This window comes from Sprattus sprattus, assembly GCF_963457725.1.
Source record: "Sprattus sprattus genome assembly, chromosome: 16".
Taxonomy (NCBI): domain Eukaryota; kingdom Metazoa; phylum Chordata; class Actinopteri; order Clupeiformes; family Clupeidae; genus Sprattus; species Sprattus sprattus.
In genome coordinates, this window is record NC_137914.1 from 16,623,584 (window position 1) to 16,648,616 (window position 25,033).

General features: G+C 44.3%; 1 protein-coding gene across 2 annotated transcripts in view; it reads right to left on the reverse strand.

Annotated features, from left to right (window-relative positions):
* The window catches only part of pex14 (peroxisomal biogenesis factor 14), a 58,695-nt gene that overhangs the window by 12,598 nt on the left and 21,064 nt on the right, over positions 1-25,033 (reverse strand). For both annotated transcript variants that reach the window (XM_080853716.1, XM_080853715.1), the window contains exons 3-6: positions 20,575-20,659; positions 10,331-10,462; positions 6,839-6,924; positions 1,916-2,018 (exon numbers count right to left, since the gene is read on the reverse strand). In XM_080853716.1, the coding sequence (XP_080709842.1) occupies positions 1,916-2,018; positions 6,839-6,924; positions 10,331-10,462; positions 20,575-20,659 (406 nt within the window). The remainder of the gene's footprint in view (positions 1-1,915; positions 2,019-6,838; positions 6,925-10,330; positions 10,463-20,574; positions 20,660-25,033) is intronic.

Here is a 25,033-nt window from a genome sequence, read left to right on the forward strand (position 1 = left end):
GGAGAGCCGAGCCGAGGAGAGGAGGGGGTGTGGGGGGCTCTCACTGTAATTGCAACCCTCTCCCAACTGCTAACTGAAACAGTCATTAACTACAATAGCAGCCTTGGCTACTGCAGCCACAGCAAATTATATCAGCGGCGTGACGGACCGACTCAGGCAAGGTAGGCTTTTCCGCAAGGAAATTCTCGCAGGGGAGTGACAGGGTTTTTTTTTTTGTCCTCTGGGCGAGTGTGAGAGGTGGGGGGGAAAGGCCAAGAGAATTGGACAAAGAGTCGCGTGAGACAATAAACAATGCCCGAGGTCACACTCTTCAAAAGGTAATAAAGAGAGAAAGAGAGAACCATGTTCACAGAGGAAATCTCTAATTTTTTGCATATGTGGAACACAAAACATAACAATGCTATGACTCAGTGTCTCATTTGTTAATCAGATAGTGGAAGCCACACCGAGCCTTGCACGCCATGACACACACACACACACACACACACACACACACACACACACACACACACACAAATACCCTCTCTAAAGGCATCGCACAATAGACTTGTGAGATTAGATTCAAATACTGAAGGTACTGAAATGCCACTTTATCTTCAGCTAGTCTGAAAACTCATCCCCCCCACAACCCCTCACTGAATGATGATTTAAAGGTGTATTAAAACACGGCCCAATGGATGACTATGCTGGCAACTGGCAATGTCCTTTGCCAACTTAATTGTGCATTCGATTTGCTTATTTTGCAACCCAGGGCCTCGTAAAACAATGGCTGTGTTGTGAGCCCACCAGAGAGAGCATGACGGACAACGATATACACACAGCCTGGATAAATCATAGGGTTTGTTTCCTCTGTTCGCCAGTCTTATGTGTCAACAATTGCCTTTGCATTCACAAAATGTGGCCAACTGTAGACAAAACACAAGGGCTTTCCTTGATTTCAATATAGATACCGTATTCCATATTCTATGGAGTCGTTGACAATATGGGATTACAGTTATAAACATGAATAAATAGGAAACACAAAAGCAACACTTTGAATATTTCAATTCGTATTGCAGTAATCTCTCTGTGAGTCACAAACTGAAGGGGAGGCTTAGCCAAGTGGCGTGTTGATAGCCCTCTTGGCTGTGGCACAAGGCATACTCCACAAGGGGTGGGGGGGTGGGGGGGGTGGGGGGGGGGGGGGGGGGGGAGACACAGCAGTGCTTCTGTCCTCCGCTGCAGCACTAACGAGACAAAGTTTCTTTGGGTGAGAAATGTCCCGCGTTCAGCTTTCATGCTTCCCGGCTTGTTTAATTACAAGGCGGGGGGAGCAGAGGGGGCCGGGGGGGAGGGGTGCTAGGGGTGGCAGGGGGGCGGTGGTGGCAGAGGAGGTGTACGTCCCTCACAGTCAGGCGGGCTGAAATTCCTCACCTGTCCGTCTACAGAAGACGCACCTGTCACCACACATACTTAATCACCACCACAATCCCAGCCCCTCTTGCACAAACACACACATATGTGTGCCCACTAAGAGCGCGCACACACACAAACATGTCCAACATACACAAGTACAAGCACACACGCGCACACACACACACACACACACACACACACACACACACACACACACACACACTTCCACACCAGAAATTAAAATGAACTTTCTCGCCATGGAGTTTAGGGGGTGTGGGGGTGGTATATGAAATAAAAAAAAGAAATGCTGTCATTTCTCTCGCCCTCATTAATATTCTGAGGTTAAGAGCTTTTCAGCGAAACGTAATTAATTGAGGCTGAGCTGACAGTAAACAACCAATTTCAAATTAAAGCAAAATGACAGCGGCGTCATTTGTAAAATGTGAGCAGATTTTGGCGACAGATAAATGAAGGAAAATGTTAAGGAGGGAGGAAAAGTGATGAAGATATTAATCTTCACCTGTCTGTGTCAGCGTGCCACTCATCTCCGCCATGCTGGCCTCCATGCGCTGCAGCTGCTTCTTGTCCTCGCGGCTGCCCATAATGAGGGGAAGGATGTACTTCTGCAATTAAAGACATGACACACCATTACAATTCCCCACAGAAAGCAGAGTGGGGGGGGAGCTCGGAGAGGGGTGGAAGGAGGAAAGGAGGAGGAGGAGGAGGGCATTGGTAGTCATCTCTGAAACGTCTGAGAAAAGGGACAAAGGGGTTAAGCCCAACAAGTGAGTGACCGGTTGTCCACCGCCAACACACAGGACTGATATATTAGGGACAAGGGTTTTGGGGAGGCGGGTGGCATATTTGGAACTAACTCACCCCAGTGGTTAAAAAAACAAAGCAAAGCAAATCAAGGAGAGCTTTCCACAAGATATGTGGCTCACGAAAAAAACGTATTACGTCTACATAATGTTTTTATTCTGTGCAATATCAGCGACGGATGGGGAACGGACAACTGGAAAAAATATGACAGAAGGAGAAACCGCCATAGTTTGGCTTCAGTGTTGAATTGTCTTAGATCCCTTTCAGATTTAAGACACAAAATCTGACAGATAGAATATTGGTCAATGATTTGACATGCCTGAATGGTTAATGCGAGACGGTGTCTGTCTGTGTCTGTCTGTCTGTGTCTGTCTGTCTGTGTCTGTCTGTGTCTGTCTGTGTGTGTCTGTCTGTCTGTGTCTGTCTGTGTGTCTGTCTGTCTGTGTCTGTCTGTCTGTGTCTGTCTGTCTGTGTCTGTCTGTCTGTGTCTGTCTGTCTGTGTCTGTCTGTCTGTGTCTGTCTGTCTGTGTCTGTCTGTCTGTGTCTGTCTGTCTGTCTGTCTGTCTGTCTGTCTGTCTGTGTCTGTCTGTCTGTGTCTGTCTGTCTGTCTGTCTGTCTGTCTGTCTGTCTGTGTCTGTCTGTGTCTGTCTGTCTGTGTCTGTCTGTGTCTGTCTGTGTCTGTCTGTGTCTGTCTGTGTCTGTCTGTCTGTGTCTGTCTGTCGGTGTCTGTCTGTCGGTGTCTGTCTGTCGGTGTCTGTCTGTCGGTGTCTGTCTGTCTGTGTCTGTCTGTCTGTCTGTCTGTGTCTGTCTGTGTCTGTCTGTCTGTCTGTGTCTGTCTGTCTGTGTCTGTCTGTCTGTGTCTGTCTGTCTGTCTGTGTCTGTCTGTCTGTGTCTGTCTGTCGGTGTCTGTCTGTCGGTGTCTGTCTGTCGGTGTCTGTCTGTCGGTGTCTGTCTGTCGGTGTCTGTCTGTCACCACATGTCACCAGTAATACAACTTGCGGGATCCACCCCAATTGTGCTGACATGCATCGTATACTCTGAATCAGTGGCGGCTCCTGAACATTTTTTGATAATGATTAAGGCGACCCATTCAGGAGGTACATTAAGTTAGCCGACACAAGTAAGCAAACATGATGTGGCTCCAAATTAAATGATCCGACTTTTTCATTATCCACATGTCTCAAATGTTGTATGATGTAACATAGCTGAACAGGACACTTGATATGTCCAGTAACAACATAAAGAAGGGGGGAAACAAAAGTCAAAACCAACAATATTTATTGACTGATCTTGAAAGTACTGGCTTACAAAAGCCAAATAAGTCATCACATTAAAAATAATTCATAGTTAGTTCACACTGTGAAACCTATGAAAAGTGACAGTGGTTTATAGAAATACTGACCGCGTTAGCCAATTCACGACCGCGATTTTCTTTCGTTCCAATTTCCCTCCCTTTGTAGAAACCTGTTGAATGGATACATTTGGTCTAGGAAGTCCTAATTGTTTTTTTGGTCAATGTATCTCCATTAGTACGCTGACTAAAAAGAAGTTTCTGTCAAAGAGCGGATGGAGTTGTTGTACTGAACAGGTGCCATCTTGACATGCCTCTGTCGAAACTTTGTAACGTCCTTATTGGCTTTTACCATAGGCTTTTACGTCCATTACTTATGACACGACATGGAGGGGCGAGCCCTCCCTGAAGCCATAGAGAATGCATTGAGAGCTCTGTTTGGTGAAAAACAAAACAAAAAAATCGCCCAAAATCGCCCCAAAGGGTCGGGGCCATTTGAAGCACGACTTTTGCCTTGACTGCCTGGCTGTTACCTGATTGGACAATGATATTCAAAGGCATATCAGATGGTCTAGTGGTAGAATCAGACAGAAAAAAATATGACATTTACATTTAGTCGTTTAGCAGACGCTTTAATCCAAAGCGATTTACAAGGATATTGCATTTATACATCAGGATTTATTTATTTATTTATTTTTTCCTTTTCCCATAGGCAGTGCGTCGCCCCAATCACCCTTATGGATGAGTCGCCCCTGCTCTGAATAGCAGAGATGTTTGTAGTGTGTACCGTCTGTTATAGAACTGCTGTCGAATATCATAAAGCTGCCGAAAAGATTCTGAAGTGCATGTCTGTATGTCTTTCTCTTCTCCTCCTTCCCTTCTCTCCCTTTTCTTCCTCCTCTTCCTCCTCCTCCCCCTACTCCGCCTCTTCATCTCAGGTCTTGGTGGCAAGTCTCGTGGTTTTCTCACTTCATTCAGCACAATTTGACTCAATAGCTGACATCCAGGCCAAGAATGAAGCAATGGGGCGTGACTCTGGGTTCAACTTCATTAGGCCTTTCTGCCCACAGCCTGGAGCATCCATTAGAACATGTCACCTTCTGCAGACAATTGCTTGTCAGAGCAAAGCCTTGAGCAACAACGCTTTCATACATGCAGTCTGAGCAGCCAGGTTGGCAGCCACTTCCACCCTTCTGCTCCTTAAAAATCGCCCACCACTTAAATAGTGTCTGTCAAGAAAACACAGACAACCAAGTAGGCAAGTGTCTGTTTTTTTGTTTGTTTGTTTTTGTGGCACAAGGGACAGGGCAAAAACCAATGCGAGTCGTACTTAATGAGCCGCCCATCAGCTAGTTTTGCAGCTTCCTCGGTTTGCGTCAGATGCCCTTTTCACCTTTTCCTAAAATCACGGCACACTCGCTAACATTTTGTTGTGACTTCGACCTTACCTTTGGCTGTCGTTTGATTTTGTCTGTTATAACAGCCATGACAACACTCAAAACGTGGAGACACTGTGGCAGACAGACCCGTGGTATGAACAAACAACCCAGCGGGAAGCAGTCTCTCATTGGACCAGTTGGCTTGGGCAGCTTTTTCACAGCCAAGCCAGCGTTGTTAACACCGGGAGAAGTAATAAACACTTTTAAGTTGAAAAAGATTAAATAAGTGTCAACACTGTCATAATTAATAAGTTTGCTGCTGTGAGCGCGCTGGTGAACGGCCTCCCTATAGCATAAATAAAATATGCGGGCGCAAGAGGGGGGCGAGCAGGGCATATGGCACGACTGGTGCCACTCTGGTGACATGACAGCAGCCAGTGGGTTCACGCCGGGGAATCCCACCTCCCATACCTCCACGGGCATGTGCCGACCACACCACAGAGGGCTCAGGGGGACGGGACCGGGATGGAGGATGATAGACAGACAGGGTGTGAAAGACAGTGCGAGATAGAGAAAAGGGGAGAGAGAGAGAGAGAGAGAGAGAGAGAGAGAGAGAGTGAGTGAGAGAGTGAGTGAGTGAGTGAGTGAGAGAGTGAGAGAGTGAGTGAGTGGATGGATGGATGGGTGGGTTGGTGATGAGTATACGAAGATGAGATATAAAATATGAGAGATAAGGAAGGAATGCAAAATTGATAGAAGCCAAAAATTGCTTTAAAATTGGCTCTTAGAGAGAATATACAAAAAAAGGCCCAAAATGGCTCTCTAGGTTTGATTGTTTCTTTTTTTGTGTGTAAACAATCATTGTTAAAACACATGGTGTCAGATTTCCCCCCCATCCCGTCTCAGTGACAGCCGAGCCCAGCACTGGTCTCTGCGCTCTGGTGTTCCTGCCCCTGCCTCTGCCCAGCTCCAGCCTAACTCTTGCCTGGCCAGGGCAGGCTGCCACGATGCCTTTACAGGCCAAGGCAGCGACAGCAGGCTGGGGGCTACAGCGACTGAAGTGGGCCGAGCGGCGGTTCTAGCAGGCACTCACCCGCAGCATGACGCCAAGCCTGCCTGCACGCCCGCAATGCCACATAAAGCGCCAGGAGCCTGCTCCACTGCTCATGACGTCATGGGAGTGCTGTTATCCAGCGACAGTCTCAAACTCACACACATGCGCACACACACACACGTGTACACACAGCCACAAACGTTTGGTCGTCTGAGGATAGGGGAGTTGCGGATAGTTAATACGCTCAACTCTGAGCCACCTATAAAACACACTAATCGACTCCACATGCCACTCTGCGGTCGCAGTAGGATTAGTGTCAGTGGGAAAGCAGGCCCGAGCGCGCACGGGCCCAACGCACTGCACACCCGCTCAGGCCTGCTCGCCACTGCCTCCGGGCCTGACAAACACACAGGCCAGCAGAAATACATCCTACATTCATACATCAAAGGGACACGTGCCAGGGCTCTGACGGAAACTCTTCCTTTCTTCTTGTTTTTTTTTTTTTTTAAGGGGGTGGGGTGAGGCAGAAAAAAAAGTAAGGAGTTAGGGGTTAGGGGTTTGTTGAGAAAAGGGAGTTACGTTGGGATGAGGTCATGTTCATGACGCACACCAGACTAGCCTTAGCTACCAGAGACGGGTTGATCTTCACTGTAAATTTGGGCAAAACTGCCGACTCTCTACTCTAACCTTGGAGACACATACAAGCAGACACAACAACAATGAAAACATAACTTTCCTCAAGGGGGACAAAGACAGCATACTACTAAACTGTGTGGTGTAAAGCACGCGCTCAACAGGCTACTGAGCACAGCTGCTAAAACTGACACGCCTGTTCCCGTGTTACAATCTCTTGCGTAGACCCAGGAGACATTGATGGGAGGGGGGGTGTTGACCTACCCGGTACAGGTGATGGAAGCCAAAGGCCATGCCAGCCATGATGATGGCCAGGGCCCCGTAGTCTCTCCATCTGTAGCCTGGAGCACCTGTAGGAGGACACGGACACAAACAACAACAGATGAGCACTACGCCTCATATTATACCTTCTTAAACATGACAAGAACTCAAGCAAGTTGTCAAACTTTCACCAGTTATTAAAACCGCTGCCAGCTAGACAAGATTCTGGAAGGGGGGGGGGGGCAAGGGGGTTGGGTGTAAATGATAAATGCTACATTTATTTAACTCACGATAATATAGAGAAGGCTTTATACCACACCGAGCAAGACCGTAACCTCCCTCCGACAATGTCAAGAGGATTTAGTTTGCGGTAGGTTTTCAAAACAAAAAAAAGGTTTCTGTTCAAAACTGTCAAAACCGTTCAGTTGAAATAATTGCAATGGATGTTAGATGAATCATGACAGGTTTTGCATTCAGAAACAAAAAGCAGTTTGCAGACCAAAGAAAGGAATGCCTGCGTGAGGTACTGCATAAGGCTTTAGCCTCATCTGCACCTGCTGTACGTTATGTGAGGAGGTTGCGTGTGTTTGAGTCAACATGAGTTTAGTCATGGCCGTGGAAATCCCCTGCAAAAAAAAAAAAAACTCCCATTTCATTTAATTTTTGTATTCTCTTTTCTTGTTCTCGTTTACTAGAGATGTCAGAAGCAGGTGTTAATGAAAGTTCAGTTAGAGAAGTTTATAGTCATGAGGATCGTCTCCACTTTAGCACAGTCACTAACAGCGTAGTACTTGCTAGGAAATGCAAACCACATCAAAACCCTCTCACATCCCCTCTGCACTCACCCTCATTCTCTACACAAGGTTTACCTATCAAAACCAGAGAAAGAGAGAGAGAGAGAGACAAAGAGAGAAAGAAAAAGAAAGAAAAAAAGAGAAAAGAACCAAACCTGCCTTCAATATAAAAAAAAGTAAGCAACTCCCTGGGCACAAAGTGACAGCAGACATTTGCTTAACAGACAAGCCAGTCTGACTGGACTCACACGAGATACAAAGCAGGCCCTAACACCTGTGCATACCTTGCACCTGAACAGGGTACTACCAGGAAACCAGAAATGATGTTGAGAAAAACTAATTAAGTGTGCTAAAACACACTTGTGTTGACAGCCTTCTAGCTTGATTAGCATCATTCACACTGCGTGAACACTTGTTAGAAAATAAGCTGTTGTTTACCGACATTTTTGTCCAGACTATAAAACCTTACTAACTGAAGATTTCACACAGATCTGTAATGCAATATGCATTACTTAGCAACTAGTGAGAAATTAGGCAAGCATATGTATGGTATGCCAAAGCTCTTCAGGCTAGATACACTTTTTAAAAGTAGAAGAGCACTCGGAGAGCACAGACCACCACCAAGGCCAAATGCCCCATCTCACAATGTTAACAAAAGTGAAATATAATTTGAGGATCTGCCCAATGATTCAGATCCGCTCCCAAACTTAATGGGTTCTTCCTTGGCCCATGCTACACCATTCCACTAAGTTTCATGGAAATCAGGTCAGTGGTTTTTGCCTAATCCTGCTGACAAGCAGACAGCACTGAAAACATAACATCCCTGGTGTAGGTAATAATTGTGTTTCTAGACTAGGCTTTTTTTTTCCATTTTCTTTCATTGAGGCAAATCGGTTCTTTGCGCTTTGAGGAAAACAAGTCACCACGGTCGATTTAGCAGCTGATTACATTTTTGAAGACACTCATGCGATTTGACACGCAAATAAAATTCTGAAGTTATTCCCTTCTCTGTACTTTCAAGGTGAGGCCAGGTGATGTTCCTTGCCTTGGGGCATTTGCACATCCACGGCACATTCAGGAATGAAATCCCAAATACTCCAACGCCAAGTTCCTCATCAGATTCTGTCATTTCAGACCAGACGGTAAACAAGAGCGTTTACTGAACGTTTCAAGCTGCTCTGGAACGGTATGTTCAATACAGGATGAGCTCTGGCATGCGGAGGTTGAGGACTATCACAGGACATTCCATCGATTCAGGCCTCAATTTTACCGCGGGCTTTGCTGCCATTTTATTACTTAAACATACACCAAGCTGGGAAGTAAACAGACTTCAAGGAAATAACACCTTCTTGAAGCCAGGATAAGCTACAGGACCTAAAGAGGGTTTAAGACGATGATCGGCTTTAAGGTGTAATGCAAGTTTACAGCTAAGAGGTGCCAATGTTTCCAGATCCTTTGGGGTGGTTGACAAGCTGCTACTGCTGCTGCTGCTGCTGCTACTGGAGTGGCCTTGGGAGGAAAGCACAGTTGGGGGGGGAGGTGTCCGGGTCCTTGAAGAGGATGGCCGTTACCCAGTACACCAGGAGGCCAGCCCGGCCCAGCCTAGCCAAGCTCATCCCAGTCCAACTCCCATTTCCCCCACCACCCCCACCAACCCCTCTCCATCTCGCCCACTCTCGGGGGCCGCTTTTTATTTGGTCACTTAAGGTGTGAGGCTGGGCAGTCCATTCCCCCCGATTTTCCAATCTCCTCTCAAATTTATTGGGTTCAGAAGAGGCCTTACTGTCCTTCCGCGGGTTGAAAATAGAGATCAGAGTATCCATTACTCCGACAGAGATGGATGCGGGTCCCTGTGCATCGTCCCCGTAACAAGGACATCAAAGAGAGGTGGCCCCCTCTTTTCAGCGTGACCCCCGTACAAGAATCGCTGCACTCACCTCATTATGCACTTCTCTTATAGCCGTTTTGATATAAAACCCCCCACTATAGTCGGGCTGGAGCCTAACTACATGGCCATCCCATCAACATCACTTTCATTACAAAACATGAGATGCTGGGGAGTCAAGGACGGTGCAGTAATAAATGAGGGTGGAATACATCTGGAATCATTGTCATACGGGTTAAGCATTATGCGGACTTCATTCTGCATTGGTAAATCAGGCGGCAGTGCCGGCCCGGCGGCTCATAACCTGGCGTGGTAATAAAGATACTGGTCGGCCAGGCCCTTCTCTGTGTGGCCTCGAGAGTGAGAGAGGGGGGGTGGGAGAGGGGATTGAAGCAGATCGGTGTGATGGAGTAGTCAGGATATCACATGGCCCACATTGTCATAGAGTCAGCCAGGAATTAATTACAGGCCACAGCGCTAGGGCTCTGTGTTACAATAACCCCTGCTTTAGAAACTGGCAGGGAGAGAGTTACTGTATGCATTTACTGTAAATATGGCGATGAATCGAGAGACTGCGGAGGAGACTGAAGTGGTGAATTATAACCAGGGTTAGTCTGTTTAGTCTGTTCTGGGCTAAACTAAATGTGCGCAATTGCATACTTCCATTCATGGTGCTGGCAAAAATGACCTGTTCTAACGCATTAGGGGCACTTTGGTGGAGGAGCGCTTCTTTGGTCTCTCCCCACAGTCACAGTAAATCACCGGGGGAGGTGAAGGCGCTGGGGTGCAAGTAGAGTTGAGCAGAAGGGCACTCACTGTGTGGTATGGGGACCAGCTGGGAGGGGTGCAGGACGTGGGGGGGCCCCAGGGGGGAGGGGACCAGGGCCAGCGGCTCCTCCGTGCAGCCTGAGCGCTGGATGGCCACTTCCACCTCTTCATCTGTTAGACCTGCCCAGGGTGACAAAAACAAGGAAGCATGCACCATCAGATACCACAGTACTTTATACAGTTTCAAAGATGGTTTTATCAATAGAGTTGCACAAGTTGACAAAAAAAAGACTGCATTCTGTTACCGCAAAACACAGCAGATTGTTCGGTTGAAAAAAAAGTCAAATTAGTTCCAGGGGGGGGCTCCTATAGCTAGGGATGGGAACCGAGAACCGGGTCTTGTTTAGAACCGGTTCCCAATGAGCCGAATCTTTGGAATCGTTAGCCAAATTCATAACCGGGTCTGTTAACGGGTCTCTGTGCCGTTTGCGCATGCGCGAACTCTTACAATAAAGTCAGAACGCAGCAGAAATGGCAACTCGACAGAAGCGATCTAAAGTGTGGCTTTATTTCACCCGAACGGATGCGAACACGGTCACTTGTAACCTCTGTAAAAAATGTATTTCCTCAAAGGGAGGAAGTACATCTACCATGAATAAGCACTTGAGCACACATGGTATAACATTACAAGAATGTCATGTTTTCGATGCCAGCAGCAGCTCAAACGTCGGCGCTTCATCCCTTACTTGCCAAGGTAAACTCCTCAAAATGTTTTATCATAAGTCATAACGGTGTTACTCGTATGTTATCAGCAAACGTTTGCGTTTTCGTGTTAACCATAACTAAACTTAGCATTGAATTGCTTAACAGAATGGGCGATGTTGGACATTGTCATATATTATAACTTACATAACTAGGCTAGCATAACTGTATAATCTTTCAACCGTTGGCTAGAGGCAGGGGCAGTGCTTGCCTCCCCTCTGTTGGTCCTAGGGTAGGGTTAGGCTGTACAAAAGACTCCGTTAATAAGCAAGCAACGCGTGCAGCTCCCTCAGTTTGACAGTTCGATATGGATACATTTCTCGTAGCCAATTCAGTGGCAGCAATAGCTAAGTGTTAAAATACTGAGTGCCTAGTTTGTACATGATACAAGTAATTATGTTTCAGTACGTTATTGTGTTTGTAGTGGACTCTACATTGCTATTAGAAGCGTTTAGAATAATAGTTCGCTATTTGCAATACAACCAAGCAACCTACAAGAAAATATACAGTCCTTTAGCTACCTCAATAACAAGGGCTGTATGTCAGATCAGAAAATTCAGCGATTTTGTTAGTGCCATTTTTTTCATTGTGCAAACCAGCGTTCGCTCTATAAATAATCTCTATTTCCATCCAATTAAGCTGATGATGACGTTCTAAATCAGACGGGTTTAGAGGCTGCTAGTCTGTCATCGTTACAGGCTGCAGTTAGTACGTCTTCTGTAAGGAAGGCGCATTGTTATTTGTATGAACGTTTATATTAAACAGAACACATTTTATTTAAGTTATGTAAGTTTTATTTAAATGTGTATGTAAACATTCTAGAAATGTATATAAAAGAACATTAATGTAAAAAACCCGTTTGTGCTCTTTTTTCGCCCCTTACCAAATTATAAGAATCGTTAAGAGAATCGATAAGGAATCGGTTCGATAAGCAGGAATCGATAAGGAACCGGAATCGTTAAAATCTTATCGGTTCTCATCCCTACCTATAGCTATGTGCACTAGGGCTACTATCCATCCGTCTTAATGAGAATGGAGGTTGATTGAAATATCCTGCCACTCCCTCGACCCGTAATAGAGCTTGTTTGCTCAGCACCTTACAATAAGCATCAAGTGCTTACAGTAACAGCACAGCAGTAACCGTCCCTGAGACAGAGGATGTGGTATGTGGACATCCAGGAAGCACACTTGTCTGAGACGATCTGTACGGAGCCCTCTGCTCCACAGGGCCAAGTCTAGCAGAATTGAGGCAGTCCACCTCCAACACTATATTTCCCAGGTGGAGTGCTCATAAACCCCAGCCAGCAAAATGCATTATTTTAATTTCTTCATTGTAATGTAAATGTATTACATAATTTTGCAAATGCCAATATAATTTAATCTTCAGATCTTTTTATAATGATTTTAGGGATGATTAAATTGCAGAGAAGCTCCCTGCTGGAACATGAGAGAATGGGAGGGCTCTAATATTAACATTTCCTTTTGTGCAAAGATGAGGCTTTATGTTTCCAAAGCCGGCGCTGAGTCACTGGTGTCTTTTTCTTCCTTATTTGACATCAGTAAGTAAACAAGTAATGATATCCACGGGTGACTGAAACCAACTCTATTACGGCTCGATTTCGCCGCTCCGAGCAAGAAACGCACCCTGAGTGGGAGCTTCAGATAGAAAGCAACACATTAAATTAACTACATTTCTCTGACTATTTAGGAGTTCAAAGCAGCCTTTTTTCTTCAGTATATAATGCACCAGTTTAAGACATATCACATCACATGAATTCTGCTGCCCTGACCTTCTGTTTGGCCAGGCGAGCGCTGGTGGTCTGTCACTTCAGCCTTTATTTATTTAGCTACACACCTAACTGAGTGGGCTTTCCCTCTTCATGCTGCCTTTCTCCTCTGTCAGAGCTCCGCTGAAAGAGCTGTTTACTACAGACGCTCCCAAGGGCTTTCGGACCATTCAATTCAGGGCAGCTCTCAAGCGCAAGCGGGGGGAAAAAAGCTGAGGATTTGCTCAAATTGAGATGTTTAAAGGAAGCAGGGGAGAGAAAAAAAAAGACAAGACAGACGTTTCTCCTCTCACACACACACACACACACACACACACACACGCACACACACCTCCACCTGCCCACTGTAATAAACCCATCAGACACAGAGCAGCCGCTGTTGCCCATGTGTTTCAGCAGGCCCCAAGCAGCCCAAGGGAAGGAGAGGGGGGATTTGCAGGCTGAGCCTCCAGGCTGACGAGACAGACACCTGAAGCACGCCACCACCGGGTTTCCGGATCAGCACGCGTCCTCAGGGACACACACTGTTGAACTCAACCAAATGCCGATGTCGGTGATAATGATGACGGAACGTGGCGGTTGCTTGGTTAAACAATGGTTAAAATGAGCGCCGTGGAGAAGGGAGAGCAAGTATTTCTGTAAAGGTGTGGAGGGGGGGGGGGCATTCCCTGTTCTGCTGTGGCCCCGGCGCACCAGCACAAGGGCATTAATGTAATTTATACACCTCCACCATTTTCATTAAAATGAGCATTTAGTCACTTTTATCACTCTGGCAGAAAAATCCTGAGGTTAAGGTCAAAGCCACAAGGAGGGTCCTTTTATAAGCCAGGGGAGAGGGGAAGGAAAAATACGTTTTACAGTTACACACCAACCTGGAGGCCTCTCGGGGACTAAAATGGCCATGAAAATTGTTGAATAATTTAGGGCAAATATTGGCCAGCCTGCCTTGCATGGCAGTCAAGGGTGCCAGGAACCAGGCGGGTCCGTGTGCTGAGCTGGCGCAGTCGGTCTGCACTCGCCGTCCAATAAGCAATAACGTGTCCCTGGACCCATCCATTCATCTCACCACAGTAGACTTGGTGGTGGCAGAGTATTGAGTGAGACATGGATGCTCCCCCGTTCTTACCGCATAGCAAACATACCCCTGGGAACTTCACATTTCCTACTTTCACCTTGCAATGTGAGAGGCTCTGTCTTTTTTCTTTTTTTTAACCTTGTTTTCTTGAAGTGCGTTAACAAAGAAAATGTATGCGCACTTTGTGTGTTTGGATGTATGCGGTGCACAGCTACAAAAGGCTTTTGCTTCAGATAAAATGAACCTAATGCATGCAGATTCATTAAAAAAATGTATTTTTTTCTTTTCAAAATAAAGCTCTGGCACAATGTTTTTTTTTGTTGCTCTGATCTCTTTATTAAGACAACTGTGGTGTCGAAATGAAAGGCCCTTTTGAGATGCATTTGAAACAACAAAGCCAATGAGGTGAACCCCCAAGTTTTACATATTAAAGGAAAAAACGGCACTCGTGAAAGAAAACCCTGAAATTTATTTCCCAAACCTGTGGAGTGACCCTTTAGACCCCCATTTCAGATCGACCCGCTAAAGGATGATTGCCCCACCCCTCTAGCTTGAGACATAAATTATATCTAATGACGACACCGTAAAAAAAAAAAGAACAATAATGGAAAGCTATTCTGTATTTCATTATACTGTATTATTTGGTGCACCTGATACACGCAGAGCCTGTTTATGAGTCACCGTATTAGCAGATGCTCAGCCCTAGCATTTGCTTTGACCTTGCCATTCTCATTGGGGCATGAAATTACGGTGGTGGCACCTCGATATTACAGCTATAAATACTGTAAACTGCATATCTGGGCTACGTTTTCTATTGTCTTTCAACATAAACCTGATCGGTATTTATTTAAAGGAAAACCCATTGCTCGTCGCGTTATTTACAGCTCTATTTTCAAAGACCTTCTCTGCTGTTTTCTTTTTTTCCCCTCTTTCACTTTTCTCTTTTTTTTTCTCTAAGGTGACACGGTCAGCCATAAAAAAAGCATTTCTCCAATTCTGGCTCTTCTGAACTTTATGGGTTAAGAACAAGCTCGAACAACCAATTATAAAATTGCTTACTAAAATATTTTGGGTGCTAAAAGGTGAATGCTGTTTTACTGTCCTACAAGGACTGAATTATTAAGTTGTCCTTGAGTGAAAATTACTTACATTTTGAATATGAAATTGTGGGTTGGAGGGGGGGGATATAATATAATAATAATGTCAGGGGTCATAAATAGATGGAGGTCAATGGGTTATGGAGCGGCTGAAATGCAACTTTGGCCCGTTTCTCATGCAGGCGTTCGTATGGTGAGATTTCGCATGTCAGGTTTGTGTCCCCAGGAAAGGTGTGGGGGCCACCGCACAATTGCCTGCCCTAAATAATGACCACTCTCATAGCTTATTCATTTATGTATTAAAAAAAGCAGACTCTGCTCTCATTTCCCTGCTTTATCGCCTTCCTGTTGATGACAAAGTGGGCAGAGAGCCGGGGCTAGGTGGCGCCGTGGAGTAATTTATAACCACATCAATCCCTTTGCCTTCCGCACAGGCCTTGGTCATTGCCATTTTTGTCCGAGAGGTGAGTCAAATAACCTCCCTTGCAAACATCAGCCCATTAATATCGGGGATGATGAACCATACCCTTACCTTCATACCATAAGCACGTTGTACGACCAACGGTTCCTCCCTGTCCCTGATGGCCTTCCATCATTACTGAGCACCGCATAGAGGGGGGGCACTAAGAGGACTGCTGGGGTCACAAGTGCCATGCCCACATACAGGTCAGGACTATCAGATTTTGGGTTTAAGTCGAAAGTCCCCTTGTTACAGCAAGATGGCAAAAGAAGTACTTTTCTAGCACTGAGAAACCAGATCAGATTTGATTTTTCAGTCTATATCTGACGTGATACAAAATGACACAGCTTCACAAATATCTGGAGAACCACTGATGATCCACTGATAAAAATGAATGTGACCTACACCCAGGTCACATGCGATACCAGCTGCATGCAAAACATGCACTTGCGTTTCAGACATCGCAAATGAAACTTCTTGTTTTGAGACATCATTTCACACTGACAGGAGGATGGTCTCCTAATCAAAGCGACGCAAACAGCAAAAGTGTATGGAAAGCTGGAGGAAAAAAGGTAATTGTCAATTCATGGTGTGAAATTATCCGTTTACATAACATTAGCACATATTTGGTGCGTGCGTATCGAAACCAATCACGTATCCCCTTGAAGGAAGCGGGGTAGGACACGACGGACAGGAGAGGTATCCTCCAGTACAGATTGGAGCAGAATAGTGCGTGTAAATAATAATATCTGAAGGAGAGATTATTGTGTAAAGAATTGGCAACATGTAATCAAAGTGTGTCCCATTTTCCTCTTCATCAGCGACACCCTGCAACCCACCCCACACACATACACACACTCACAGAACCATATTGCTCCCCCACCCCAGCATCTTCTTGGGCTATCGGAGGAATCCAATTTAAATTCCTCTCCACCAGGAGATGGTATTGTTTTATTTTATGTGAGCTTTGACATTTCTAGCGGTTAAAGCTGAGTAAAATCAGGAAATATTTACATAAAATTGACATTAAAGTGAATTAGAAATTAAGATGGACGGTATATTTGTGCCACTGACTCTGTGCAGACAGTGGTGGGGGAGTTAAGGGTGGTGGTGGGGGTGGTTGTGATTGCTTTGGGGTGTGATTGCAGGGGTGCTCAGGGGGTCAGACTGCTGAGAGCAGAGCGTGCCAGAACAGTGGGTTTATGACGAAAAAAAAATGACACAATGACACTTGTGTATCTGTAGGGGCATATGTGGCTCACAGGAAGACGTTCCATTACGCGGAATCATATAGTGAAAGAGCACAAACAAAACCAGAAGCATCCTCCCCAGTCGGTAATGGCCGGAGACATGTGTAAATACATAATTCATAGCATGGTTCAGCTAAAAGACATTACATCAGCCTTAACAGATCCAGAGTTAAGGTTGAATGAAGTAAGTCCAGCTTTTGCTCTCCACAGGCTTAGTAACAGTTTGTGGTACCTAAAAGTTTTTGGAATCCAAATGCAGCACGAGGAACATGCATAAACAGGACAAAATGAGTTCCGTGGTTCATTTTGTATTGGGTTCTGATACTGTGACCTTGGCCTAACCCTAAACCTAATTAATGGGTATTAGCCATAAACAGGGAAAATTAAAGGTCACCCTCATAATCATCAAGCTGTCGTTTCTTGGTACTGTATTTAAGGCATGCCTTTAATGTGGAGTGCACCAAAATTCAAACTGAATTTCGACTTGAAATAAATTACATTAACTCATTCGGACGTCTGTGAGGAAAACATGTCGGAAGGGGCTGGGATAGACTGCTTACGTGACGCTGGTTAAAGAAAAAAAATTACATGGGATTTAATAAAGTGAAATTGGCTTAAGATTAGTCAGCACTTTGCCTAGAAGATTAGTTTCCCGCCTACCCTTCAATTTGCCCGAGCTGTGATACAAAGTGATATAACACAGTGACATAATTGCATTGTTCAAGGTGAGGCTCTTGTAGCGGTGGCCTTCTGCTGACACAAGGCTATTTTCACAGAACATGCAAATGTATGGGGCCGTTCACCCTACAGCACAGACGTACTATTCAAAGCTGTCTGGGGCACAAGATCATCAGCACAGCCCCCTTGCATGCATGTGCAGTGCCACTGACCACAGCCGAGGCACTGAGTCACTCCTTCATGCCTGGCATAAGAGAACTGAGCAAACAGCTCTTCTCAATGCACCAACATATCCCCTGTGACGTACGTTCAAGTTGGTGCTTTTTACTGCAAAGGGTTTCAGGTAAATTATAAAGTGTATTATAATAGAGGTTTTAAATATGTAACTTAGCTTAAAACACCACAGACAAAATTCTGCTTCAAAAGTTCTGACCGTGGTTCTATCCTCTGTGTGCCTCTCTTGGCAGTGTTTGGCTGCCATCAGGCATAGTTCACTGAAATGGCCCGAGAAGTGGGAATGTCACATGAAAGTCAGCCTGGCGATGGATGGAAAGCTCCATCTTCCAGAATTACTGACGGCATGGAAAGAAGTAATCAAATGATATTTCAAGAGGCGAAATGAATTCTCTTGCCCCGGCAGCTGTAAACAGCGATCAACTCACAGTTGTATCAATAACCTCACGGTTACAAGGTCTGGTAATTAAAAGGCTAGTGACCTGGAAAGTGTGCCCTCATTCGAAGATCTCCAAATGTCCATATATATAAAAAATAAATTACAAAAACACCACTGCTCACAACACCAAATTGGAATGGCAATAGAATGTGCCTCACCCTTCAAAACGTATAGATCTATTGACGCTCTCTAATGCCCCAGGGGTGACATTGTTTTGATGGTCCTGGGTGCACGGTGCTTCTCAATCATGTCTATCCCGGCCATATATTCAGATCTAAGTGAGTTTTAAAAATGAAACTGTGATGCATTCTCTCTAATCTCACAATAAAAGCTGTCAGATCTGGATGAAGTCGCCAGAAATAAGTGTCTGTGGATTTTATTGCAGCAGACTAAATTGCACTCGTTTTGCTGCAACCGGGAGAAACTATTTCATACAAGCCCTTACTAAGAGAAGAAGAATACAAGACGCAACACCACTAAAATGGTCAAAATCTCAGACATTTACTTTATGTTTGTGAACACTCTCAGCATTGTATTAGGTGTCACTTTAGTGACTTAACCAGAAGGTAAGTTGGGTAAAAATGGTCATTTCGAAGACGTCACAGTGCATCAGTCTAACACCAGTACGATCCAATTGATGAAAATAATAGGGCAAACATTCAATTTGAACATTTGAGGACTGGCCAACAGGTACCAGTGCGGAGAGAGACACCTTTGTGCTGTTTATGTTTGTTATGTCTTTTCCCTGCCCTCAGTTTGTACATGTGCACCCATATGTTGCTCTTGAACCCACTTGACTGGGGAAATTGACCTATTAAAATGTAGCAGCATGCTGGCATATAAATATTTAATGAGCTAATAGAGCCCTTGGAGGAAAACATTTTAGAACGATTTTTCATGCATCCTTCTGTTTTTTAACATACGTATAACCTGATAATGTTTGTAACAGAAGACGATGTTAACGGAAAACACTTAGGCTAGAGGAAACCTAAAGACCATCGTTTCATGTAAACCTATTATATATTCAACTTGGACAAACGCAGCTCTGAATTATAAATAAAGCAAGAATTGTTGCTAACGAGAGACGTGGATCAGGGGGGAAATTCTCAAAAGATATGGGGAGTCATAATACACCACTCACGTGAATGATAGCAGCCGGCAACAATAGATTTCGTCTCCCATTTCCTCCACTGATCATGGAGCTTTTAGGCTCACTTTTCACAACGCCACTGCCGCAATGCTCGAGGCCCAAGTCTCCGGGCTTTTTGCGATTAATTTGTCCCAGACGTATACAACTGTTACAGCATCGAAGAATCGATAAAAAAGAAGAGAAAATATGAGTCTTTTATACAAAAAGACAAATGTGTGTGTGTGTTGAAGCACATGAGAAGAGCGAGTTGGATACAAAGCGAGTTTAAAACAAACATCCCCCACACAGAAATGACACCCAGATTATCCATGTCGACCTGAGCACGGGGAAGGAGGCCAATTTGGAAACTGGAGGGCTTCACTCGTCGGAGAGGAGCTCATTGCACTTAATGGATTACAAATAGTCTAATCATAACAAATGATTAGAGTGGCCTGGTTTGCAAAAGCATGAAAATTTGCATTTTGATGGAAGCTAATGTTAAATATGTGACCCATGTGTCCTGAATGGAAAAAGACTTGCCTTGGTAAAGATGGGGCATGAAATGTATTTACTACTCTGAAATAAAGAAAGAGACTGAATCATTTTCCGGTTAGATGTGGTTCACTATTTATAAAGCACAGCCACCGACAGCCTGGTGCACAGATATTTTTAGCCAAAATATTTATGATCACAGCAAAGCAGTCATCTGGTCGATACGACCTAACTCTCCACAGCACGCCCTGCTATATTTATGATAACAGCTAAATTAAGTAAAAGTCTTAAAATGCTGGGAGGTACCATAATTGACAGCTCCAGTGAAAGTGCAAGCAGGGTTTGTCAATATTAATTTTCTGTCTGCCAAAGAAGCATCCCAACTGGTGGGTCATTTATCCATGGGATCATGCTCTCTGCAGCTGAATCGACCTTTACCTCCCCGTCCCCCAGCCAGGACACACAACCAGGACATCGACCTTTGACCCCTGCAGGCAGATGACCTCAGAGGTGAACATTCAAGGCGAATCTGATGTTGTCTGTGTCTCCTTCTCAAAACAAGAATTGTGCAGCAGAGGGTGTGTGTGTGTGTGTTTGTGTGAGTGTGTGGCCATTGGTTTAGACGTGAAAACACACAGGAATAACAGCACTCTAAAGCAGAGCTGTTGGAAGAGTGGGAGCTGTTGGAAGAGTGGGAACATTGAAAGAGGGGTACAGAAGAGTGGCGTGTTGAAAGAAGTGCACTGTGGAGACGGCCTGTGTTTTGTCAAAGCACAAGCATACTAGGGCCGGGAATAGCTCAACAAAACGATCGACACTGGAGATGAATGCTCACAAAACAAAATGCTGTTCGGCCTAGCCCATCAAACATCGCAACAATGGATCTCACCTTTCTTCTTCAAGAAAGCTTTTCGGGTGGCCACAGGACTCTGACGAACTTTCTGGTTCTGCAAAAATTTAACTGCTGTTGCAATCTGTGGGGGAGAGAGAAACACAAGGCTATTTAACTCACATTTTTTCGCAAAATGTATCCACACACTGCACTCAGAAGCAATTAATGGGAACGTCTGTCTCACATGTCATAAAATAAGCCACGCTCTCTCTTATAAAACACGAGTACATTAGCTGATTTGATTGCTCAGAGCTCGGTGAAAAAGTTCCTTCATTGTGCGGAATAGGAAGAGAGCAGACCACCTAGCCACTTTAGAGATAAATCTAGGGAATGTGCGAATCAGCAGTTATAAAATTAGCCCATCAAGGTTTGCTGAACAAATGGAGGATGGAGTTTAATTTACCATTATCCTCTTTAAGACAAACTCCAAATCTTAAGTGAGCACGGGTGAAAATCCATACTTAATGCAGACGTGGCCGTCTGGATCTAATAGCTGCAGAATACCTGCCTGGAAGAAAGAAAAAAACAGTCCGGCCAGTCTTAAGGACGAAAATGCATTATGATCAAATCACTGGGTCTCGTGCTACGTAATGACTAAGTAATAATGCAGCAGGAAATTAAATATGGCCAGAACACGTGTAGTTTTAAGTGCCTAGCGTTCATCGATTCAGCCATGTTTTCCTTGAGGTCCACCTTAATTTGCCACTTAAAACACTCTTTTCCACGAATTAAGAAGGGAGGGGGAAAAAGAAAAACACCCAACCTCGAACACCATTAAATGTGGAGTTTGAAGAGGGTGTGGTGAGGGAGGGGGGCTTTGAAGTGGTGCTTTTAAAATGGAGATCAACATGAAATAACATCTAGAAGGCTGGGTGGGGAAGAAACGCACACTCAGGCCCTGGCACTAAGATAAGTCGTTATCGCACCTGTGGTCCCCGTGATTCAATTGTAAAAGTCATCCCTCTAATAGGTTGAAAGGTTTTGATTACTGTTCTTTTCTTTAAGCGAGCCCCCCAAAAAAGAAAGACATAAAGAAAGAGAGAAAGAAAGTGATTGAGCGTACTGTCTCTGGTAATTCATTTTGGGTAATGCATTGCATATACTAAGGACCTGTTTCAATCCAAAAGAATTGCATTTTGAAAATCGGCTGAGGAGAATATATAATAGAGAGACTGAGTGAAAGGGGCTGAAGGGCCATATAATTCTTCAGCGGCAAATCAAGACAAAGTGGGTTAGGGGACATGGTTTTGCCATCAAAACCTATGATAAAGATATACCGATCAGTTTAAGGAGGAGAAGCAGGATTTCCTAGGCTTTTGTAGCATAAATAGAAGGTGGGGGAGGATCAAAGCTTACTTTAATGCTGCTTGCAAAAAAAAATTAAAGTCTGTCACAAGGCAAGTCCAAAACAGAAATCACCATGTGTTAACCTTATTAAAATTACTCAATTCATATGCCCAGTATGGACCTCCTCTAAATGAATATCAAACAAACACACACAGACTCGCACGCAACACAAAACACTCAATACATCTGAGGCCACTGCGTTCGGGTGTCACCATGACATTACGGTGACCTTTGAAGTGCATAAGGGTTACACAAGGGGTGTGGAAATTCCTGGATCTCTATATGCTGAAGGCACATTAAGCCCAGTCACCCGGAACCTTCATTGTGACAAGCAGATGAGCGCGTTTGCCTGGCGAACCCCTTCACCCCCACCCCTTCAGTTTCCCTAGCGGATGTTTGAGGAGAGCCAGTTACAGTAAAAACAGCAGACCTCAACTATCTGTTTCAAAAGAATGATGACACTTTGAGACAGCTTCAAACACATGGATCCATTTTGGTAAGAGTAATGGAAAACAGCACTCAGTGAGAACCATAAGGGAAGCACAAAAATGTTTGCAAGCTTAAAGTAATGGTCACAAAATAAAAGCACAGTACTTGCATTGAGAAGGCAGGGATTGTTTTTCGGTTATTCTATTTGGATGGATAGAATCCCTTAAGTTGTAACTACCAAGGTTCAACAATGTGATTAAAGTTCAAGTTATAGAAGGACTAATATTAAATAATCAACATTTTTTTTAGGAACGTAATAAATAACCAGCCAGAAAACTGAAAAAGAAAAAGATTAAAAAAGGCAAATCAATACCCAAGATCTATCAAGTATTAAAAACACTTCTACAAAATATTAAATCCTAGACAGATGAGGCAATGTCCATTTATTTTTCAGGGTTGCTTCTGATCTTCAGGGAGCACAAAAGTGCTTTTCTTTGCAGATGACATAGCCAGCTCTCCCCAAGTCCCATCCAGACATCTCAATCAATTATAACCACATTGCCCAGATTTTAGTCTTATCCAGTTATTGACTTATAGATCACCCGCTTGTAGTGTAAGGTAGCGCACAATGGTGCTTTTAAAGGAGGGGGCTGCATCACTATATGTCAGTACAAGGCACATTTGGTTTGACAGGCTAAATATCAACTTAAATTAAAGAGCCTGGTGTATGTTGCCTTGCTGAATACCAGTAAATACCTCTTTGTTAATCAACCATTATTTTCTAATGTTTCTTGTAAGGCTAAAATTGCTAATGCACTGAAAGTGCTCCCGGGTCCTAACCAATAATCTTTGCAAATAAGATGACTGTTAAAGTGTCAGGTGTAACCGAAAAAGTGGCGAAAACTCAATCATAGGCGAAGACAAACATTACCATCGCGCCTGGAGACAGGCAAGTTGATGAGCAGACAAGATCTTGGGAGTCCTGGTGTGCCATTATCGGATTTGAATTGGATGGTGCACTTTTCTTGACACTCGTCCTAAGTTCCGTACCAAAATTGAGGCTGGGGTGACTCATTAACGCGCTGAATTCGATCTGCCCCACTATGTCTGACTTCAGTAAGGAAGCAGCCATGCTGGTAGGCTGCAGCAGATGTCCCCCTTCAAGTTATTAGGTTACGAGATGTAGAAGAAGAACATTTAGGAGTTCACTCTTACAACCTTGGTTTTGGTAGATCTATTCATTCAGAGCAGAATTATAAATATGTCCTCCGTCAAAATATCTACCAGCAAAGATCGAAATGAATAGCAAAAATGTACATCAATACATGTTCACAAAAGTTGTTTGTCACATCTTCTTGAAGACTTACTACAAAAGTGTGTTTCCAGTTAGAGATTTCCTCTCTCTGGCGAGGGCATGTGATGTTTGACTGTACGAATATACGCGCTGTAAAATAAATTTTGAGCCATAAAAGATAAAAGGGAAGTCTTGCTTAGAAACCCTGCCATAGAACTGCCACATATGAAAGGGAAGACGTCCGGAATGACTTTGCCTTGGGGTCAAGCAGGGCCAACCGGAGCCAACTGGGGAGTATTCATTTGTACACTAAAGAGAAAGTGTGTTCTGCAAAAGATCGGTAGATCAGCTAAAAAGGCATGACCTCTCGGGGAAAAAAACGCCACTAAAGATTTGATGGCAAGTCATTTCATTGAGCTCCCGGGTCTCTTTTTTTTTACTTTGAAAATATGCTAAACTACATGATTACTACCTACAAACAGACTCATTTTAAAGCATGACTGTATTAGCACATATATACTTATGATGATGTAACTAGCTCTGGGGTATGACTCAACCTTAGAAACATGGCATCAACAATCTGAATGAAACTCTGCTCAATAGCATTTTACAACAACAATATTCAGGACAACTTGCCAACAATTTCAAATGTTGCTAGAACACTGTGCAGAAAATAAACTGTATTTCAACAAAAAACATTTTTGAAAGAAATGAGTGTTCATAACTACAATATGCGAGGGAGATTGAACTACTAAGGCCTATCTTCTGCTTAGTAACACCAATTCAACATTGTTTCTGCTCGTACACCTGAGCTGTGAGAGCTCTATTACAGCAAATCTTCAGTGGCACAAAAGGTAAGGTTATGCATTTGTTAGTGATAATGACCGCTCTTTCGGAGAGAAAGAGAGAAGGGGGGAACCAGCGGGGGTTGGGGGGGGTTTCAGCATCAACGGAGGAAGCTAAAAGGAAATCATTAGCAAGTCTAGGATCCAGTCTCAGTGTGAATCAATTCATTTCAAATTGCCCTGTACATTTGTGGAGAAGCACCAGTGATATAATAAAGGCTAATAGACATGGTGGAAATTGTGTTACATTGGCTCTCGGATTTCGCCCAAACAATAGTTGTGGAGGAGAAGTGGTAAATGTAGGAGGGTGGGGGAGGGGAGGGGGGTCGGTGGGGTTGGACAGGGTAAAAGGGTAAGAAAAATTAAGCTCTATATTAATTAACTGCTTTCTGGTTGATCCTACGGTGTGGAGTGGTGGTCTCGGAGATGCTCTGATAGCTCCCTAACACCAAAGCCTGTGAAATGGAATGTGGTACTGACGCAATTAGGTGCTTCCTCTTAGCCAGAGTCTGACTCTGTACAGGAGTAATCTTTTAAAGGT